Source organism: Durio zibethinus, chromosome 11 (assembly GCF_047325235.1).
Source record: "Durio zibethinus cultivar Kanyao isolate XHJ-2024 chromosome 11, ASM4732523v1, whole genome shotgun sequence".
Taxonomy (NCBI): Eukaryota; Viridiplantae; Streptophyta; class Magnoliopsida; order Malvales; family Malvaceae; genus Durio; species Durio zibethinus.
In genome coordinates this window covers 10,602,268-10,608,750 of record NC_143172.1, presented here as the reverse complement: position 1 = coordinate 10,608,750, position 6,483 = coordinate 10,602,268, and the positions used below count along the sequence as shown (strand labels likewise).

At 32.8% G+C, this 6,483-nt stretch overlaps 1 protein-coding gene across 5 annotated transcripts; it reads right to left on the bottom strand.

Annotated features, from left to right (window-relative positions):
* Window positions 1–1,337: 1,337 nt before the first annotated feature.
* Window positions 1,338–5,858, bottom strand: LOC111291298 (nuclease). Of its 5 annotated transcripts, none has more exons than XM_022882954.2 (5): window positions 5,590–5,853; window positions 4,987–5,083; window positions 3,057–3,516; window positions 2,756–2,981; window positions 1,338–2,199 (listed from the first exon to the last, which is right to left on the bottom strand). In XM_022882954.2, the coding sequence occupies exons 2-5, from the start codon at window positions 5,058–5,060 to the stop codon at window positions 1,691–1,693; spliced, it is 1,269 nt and encodes a 422-aa protein (XP_022738689.2). In that variant the 5' UTR covers window positions 5,061–5,083; window positions 5,590–5,853; the 3' UTR covers window positions 1,338–1,690. The 5 variants fall into 5 exon arrangements, with proteins under 5 accessions (XP_022738689.2, XP_089624130.1, XP_089624131.1 ...); XM_089768004.1 differs by lacking the exon at window positions 4,987–5,083 and adding an exon at window positions 4,615–4,724; XM_089768005.1 differs by lacking the exon at window positions 4,987–5,083 and adding an exon at window positions 4,615–4,719.
* Between the last annotated feature and the right edge of the window lie 625 nt (window positions 5,859–6,483).

The following is a 6,483-nucleotide window of genomic DNA, read 5'->3' as shown; positions in this document are numbered from 1 at the left end:
TAAGAAATTTCATCAAAGTAACCAACATGGCTTATTAGAGTTTAAAAGTTATCTAACAAAAAAATTTTTTTACTGTTATTTAGTTGTGTACTATGATTTCATCTGCATAAATAAATGAAACAAATTTATTGAATTTATTTTCTTATTTGTTTTTAAATCATAATAAAAAAGATATTAGCTTAAATGGGTTATCATTAACTTTATTATGAATTGAGAAATAAAAAAAAATAAATGTTACAGTTGATTTTTTTAAAAAAAAAAACTTACCTAATTGAGTGAATAATATATTTAGTAAAATAGTACCTATCATCAGAAAAAAGTATGTTATTTCCTATAACAAGAATAGACTAATAAAAAGAGATATTAAATTAATTGTAAGGACAATAAGTTTAGCTCATATGCTTTGTGAGACATTGAGAAAGCTGTATAATTAAGAACTACCAACAATAAAGGCTTTCCTAAAGTTGTTCTGATATTTATATCTTTTTTTTTTCATATTTTCTTAAAATATTAATATTAAAAGTCTATAACAAATACTTATTAAAATTAAAATTTTAGATAATTCAATAATTTTTAAAATATATTTTTTATAAATAATTTAAAATCAATAAATATCATATGTGTCGTTATAATAAAAAATTTTAAAAATTATCTTATATGTTGAAAAAAGAAGCTGTTTTTGGAATTATCTTATATATCAAAAAAAAAAAAAAAAAGCTCTCCACATAATCATCTATATCAACAAATGCTATCAAGTAACTATGTATGTTATAATATATATATATATATATATGATGAGGTGTGATGAAAATGCATGATTTGATAAAATGATCAGGTGCTGAGTAGTGGAATTTCCTGGAAAAACAGAGTTGAACTGGTTAAAGCTAACAAACCCCTGAAACAGGACAAATGAACTCAACCTTATGATGGGTGGATTAAGGTGAACCGTGATGGGGCTTTCTCTTGAGGTTCCAAGAAGGCTGGCGTAGGGGCTGTTTAAATAACAAGGAGTTAACTGGTGGTTATAGCAAATGGATAAAAACTAATCCCAGTTTGCTTGCCGAAGCTCAGGCTTTCAAAGAAGGAATTTCTACTAAAAAAAAGAATGGATACCGAAAGGTTGCTTTAGAAGCAAATTCTCTAGTTTCGTATAAGAAACCGATAAAAGGCAGAGGCAGTCATTGGAAGGTGGCACCAGTTAGTTATCATTCTGCTTTAAACTTTGTACTAATGTTCGCTTTCAGTATTAATGAAATTCATGTCTCTTGAAACCACCCTCCCACCCCCCCCCCCCCCCCACCAAAAAAAAAAAAAAAAACCAAAACAAAGAAAAAAAAAAGAAAAAGAAGAGAGACAGATGAGTTGCTCTTTGCCATTTAAGATTTGCTCTTGAGCCAACCTCTAACTCAATTGTGATCTGGGTGCCAACTTGCGGTGCATACCCATCAAGACCATTAATCAGAGACTTCAAACTCCCAAGAACTGTGACAATCGCAATACACCCACAGCTTTAAGTAATACCTAACAATCTAGACATTCATGACCAGAGACATCATGGGAAAGATATGACTGGCTTCTTTTGCATCAACCAATTGCCAATGTACATCCGAAAGGGGAAAATCATTCTATATGGTCATTGTTGAAGAAAATTTTTCAGGCCTAGACTAACTCTAAGCCACAATGGATCAATCTACATGACTGCTATATCACGAATATAGTCTTCCCACATTTCAGCTGCAATAGAATCCCTTAACTGTGAACTATGTTCTAGTTGTTCTGCTTCAAAAGCAACCTCCAGATCATTAGTATCAACATGCATCATTGCTTGTTCCACATCTAGAGGAGGCAACGATTCCTCTATCTGTACAGCAGTCTCTTGTTCATACATTTTAAAAAGCATATCATCCGGTTTCTCTATACGTATGTAGTTGTGTAATGCACATGCCGCTACTACCAATTTCACCTGTGTTTGCAATGGGTAGGGAGGAGCCGACATCAAAATAGGGAACCGTTCCTTTAAGGCCCCAAAAATACGATCAGTGGCATTTTGCAACAAGAAGTGTCGTTGATTAAATAGCTCTTTGGCATCTTGGAGATGATAACCACTGGGAAATTCATCCAAGTTATAGGGGGGACCGAGATACGGGGCAATGAAGCCTGGCATATTTGCATACTTGTTATCCACAAGGTAGTATCTTCCTGCATCATTGAAAATTTTCATGCAACTACTAAAACTGGAATTTTAGGCGGTAACAGACAGCAGACATATATTATTCTAGATGTTCAAAGAAGTTAAGGCTACATTTGGTGTCTGTATTTGCTACTTGTTTTTTTATTCCCAATGCTAAAAGAAAAAAGTGACATTTGTATATAAAACCAAATTTTATTTTATGTTTTTTTGGTAAGACTTGAAACTTCAAGATTTGACTTTCAAACAGAAAAAGTATGGTTTTACTTCAATATGCATTAATCATGCTTAGAATGTTTAACTATTTACTTTTAGAGAAATATGGTTTTGACAATTTGGTTTTGCTTTATAGCATGGAAAGCAAATTAAACGAGTAGCAGCAAGTGGTGACTAAATTAATCTAGAGTGTGCTATATCTTCTCGAATGTTTGATCCCATTCCTCAAAATAATACTATAGATGAATTTCTCAAACACTATGTGAATATGTCAATTTACTAGGCATCCAAGAAAAAAAAAAAGAAGGAAAAAAAGAACTAGTACGTCTTTATCTAGACAATATGTAATACCTTCAGGGACTTGCAACTTATTACGCCTAGTAAGTGCTGAATTTAGAACTCTCAAATCTGATGCTGAGCCTTCCCAGCCAGCTAGAACATAATGGAATTTAAGATCAAATGAACAAGCTGCCAGAACATTTTGTGAAAGTAATCCATTCTTATTGCGGAAAGGTCCTTGCTCATCTACACCAACCATCACTGGAATGTGTATGCCATCGACTGCTCCCACACAGTCCTAGGAAAAGTAGTTGAAAATGAGATAGAAGTAACCCAATAAAGATATTAGTAAAACTACATATTTTAGGGGTACCTTAAAATATGGATAAAATCGAGGATCCTGCGAGATTTCTGGTGGAACATCAGACCCTGGAGGCTGAAAGAATTCTAATGAAATTGCCATAATTGCATTCAGAACATTATTGAAATGGCGACTGATGGTTTCTCCAGAGTATCTGAATAACTCCTGAACAGCCCGAGTCCTTAGATTATGGCCAATTATGAACAAGAAAATGGCTAATTGCTCCTCAATCTTGATACGATTTGTATGTCGAAGCAAGCCTTTGCCTTGCAGAATATCACATAATTTGTAAAACACTGATTTATCCATGCGAAAATTTTCCAAACATTGCTCACTCTGTCCATTAAGTACCTCATCTACAAACTTTGTACCATTCGATTGAAGACTATGGCCCAGCTCTTTGGGCATAAAATTTCCATAGATTCTGTCTTTGTCATCATCAGAGCTCTCCATGAGAAAACTAGCCTCAGCACTTAAGAAGACACAGATCAATCATCAGCACACAAAAAGATGTAACGCTTTGAAAGGCTTTGTGAATGACATGAAACATTAATGCAATAAGGAGCTAACGTACCCTACCCAAGCACAAAGTATACCAGTTAAAAGCAACAGGTTAGGAGCTGAACAACCCAAACACCATCTAATGCACTCATGCTAATCTTTTTGGCTGAAGCACAGAATTGATCAAAAGATAAAGTTGATGGCATTATAGCTACAAAATGCTTTTCTAGACAACGTGAAGTCTCCAAAATCCCTATCCACCACATAAAAAGAGTTTACATCACCTGATCACCACTTCAAATATGAAATCTTTCAGTACCCATTTATTGCTATCCCCCCTTTCAATATGTCATTTTAAAATACTTAATTTAGTGCCTTACACCTAGAGCAACAAAGAAGCAAAATAGGTAATGTTATGCCTCACAAAATAATAACAGGCAGCTATTGTGGAATCAATCTCACCCAATACTACAGAAATGAAGTGCAAAAGAAAAATGAAATAATGTATTTAAAGAAGTCAGTCATTCAAAACTAGCAATGAAGGATTCAAACAACAAAAATTATTTCATAGAAACTAGAGGTATCACAACCATGCATACCTCCACAAAAATTGAATTAACAGTGGATATGGACCAACTGGGTAAAAAGTGGCAATATGTGCTCCTAGGCATTTGCCTCTTGATTTCAACTTTATCATTTCAAAGAAACAAGAAAAGAGAAGGGGCTTGTGTTTACAAGATATGCATAATGATGCCTATTAAGTAGTGAAAAGTTTCACACATTGGAACTTGTAAGAGAAAAGAGGAAAATATGAAAAGGTAAAAGAAAAAGGTTTCTTCTCACAAGCTCCATCTTGAAAAGTAGCCATGTGTGTCTTCTTTTCAATACAGTTCAATTGATTAATAAAAAAGATTATAACAAGATTTCTTTATTCTACACATCACAAATGAAACCATTCTAGTGCTTTCCGCTACGTATCTTGTACTGCCTTTTCAAAGATGTACAATCTACATGAGCACTTTATCTCCTTCCTTTCACTGACAGGAGATGTAATAAGGATAGATCTCACCTTATCATGGAAACACCAACTTGATAAAGGCAAGACTAGATCCCAGGTCTTGGCTATTGTAGGAATTCAGGAGATTGAAAAGCAACAACTCCAAGGCATATTAAACTGACCTTTTAAGATCAGAGCAGGCAACTCTAATGAGTTAGTAAAAGCAAGAAATAAGTCAAAATAAAATAGAAATTCGATATTTCACAGCTTCAGTTGTGGCGATAAAGCAACAGATGTTCTCAAATCAAATGCATCATTGACTTTGCTATTAGGTTACGTTGTTTACTCATTTCTGCACTCTTATGTCAACATGAATCGAACAAAAAGAAAGAACAAAGGAAAGCAAGACATTCTAGCTTAAAATGAAAGTATGATTATGATTACTTTGTCAAAAACAGTTGCAGAGGTGCTTTCTCTCTAAAGTCATCCCTGAAATTGTTAATGAATGGAAGGGTCATTCCTTTTTAGCCGCAGCATTCACCTACAGAAATCATTGCACCATTTCTGCCTGAAGGTTTTCTCAAAAAGTCTAACAAAATAATTAAAAAACCATAATAGAAAGGATCATAATTAAACGATAGAAGCTTTTGCATAATGACAAAAATTTTCCAAGAAAACTGAAACGCAGGCATGTTAAACCTATATATTAAAACCCTAAAAATCCGAGAAATGTGGTTCTCTGTGTCATTTTGACATATAATCAGGCACATTGGAGGGCGATTCTCTCCACAAATTTCAAACAGATAATTAAATGAAAATAACTGCCTGCCAGAGAAAAAGAAATCAAAAGAGTAACGAAACAAACACCAATCATTTCTGATAAAAGCAAACAATGTCGTGCCAAGAAAGCATAGATTTGAATAGAAATAATTTCTACTGGAGTAAAAGCATTTTTTGTTTTAATTATAATCTCAAAATGAAAATGATAGTTATAAAAATCAGCGTAGTGTAATAATTTTGTTACGGAGAAAGAAGATAAAGCAATACCTGAGAAAAGCGGGCTTCGAACGACGTCGTGGAGAGGTGTGGTGAGAATCGGATGGAATTGAAGGGAGAAATTGCGAGAGGAGAGTGATAGTAGAAGTAGTAGTAGCACCAGTCCTTCTAGTTAAAAGTTTTCAAGTAGCAGAAGGGGCTGCAGATTGCAATTATAACGCTTCTTTCTTTGAGCAGTGTAGAGTCTCCATTTTCTCCTCCACCACTGGGAATTTTTTTCTCACTTCAGAGGGAAGGTTTATTATTCATCAAAATGCTCTCATTCGGCTACAAAGCTTGGCCCATTCCTCCTCTTTAAGGAAGCCCAACCGAGCCTTATTTGGTCCACGAAGAATTTTTTTTATTTAATTGAAAAAATATATATATGGGTGATAATTTTATTTTATGGCAACATTATTATAAGGATGATTTGTGACAACTACTATGTTGCTTTAAGAGAAATGAGATTTTGCCGATTATCTTTGAATAACATATTATTAGAGTTGACATTTGAAGGTTATAGATTTGAATAAATTTATGCGTGTAATGTTTTATAGATTTGGTAATTTGTGTTTTCGTATCATATTTTATATCATGTTTAATATATGTAATTACATGAATTATTAAAATGTCAATATGACATATTTATCATATGTATTATATGTTACACGATACTATTAACATATATATAATTAATTCGTTTAAACACGATATGAATGAATATAAATAACACAAATATATATAAATAGACATAATTAATACGAATATATACAAATATATGGTTAAAATAATAAATAACTATAAAACTATCTATAATCTATAACTTAATAAACTTGACATATTAAAAAAATAAAAAATTTTGATACCCATTTAATATGCATTTAATATATATATATTTAAATTTTA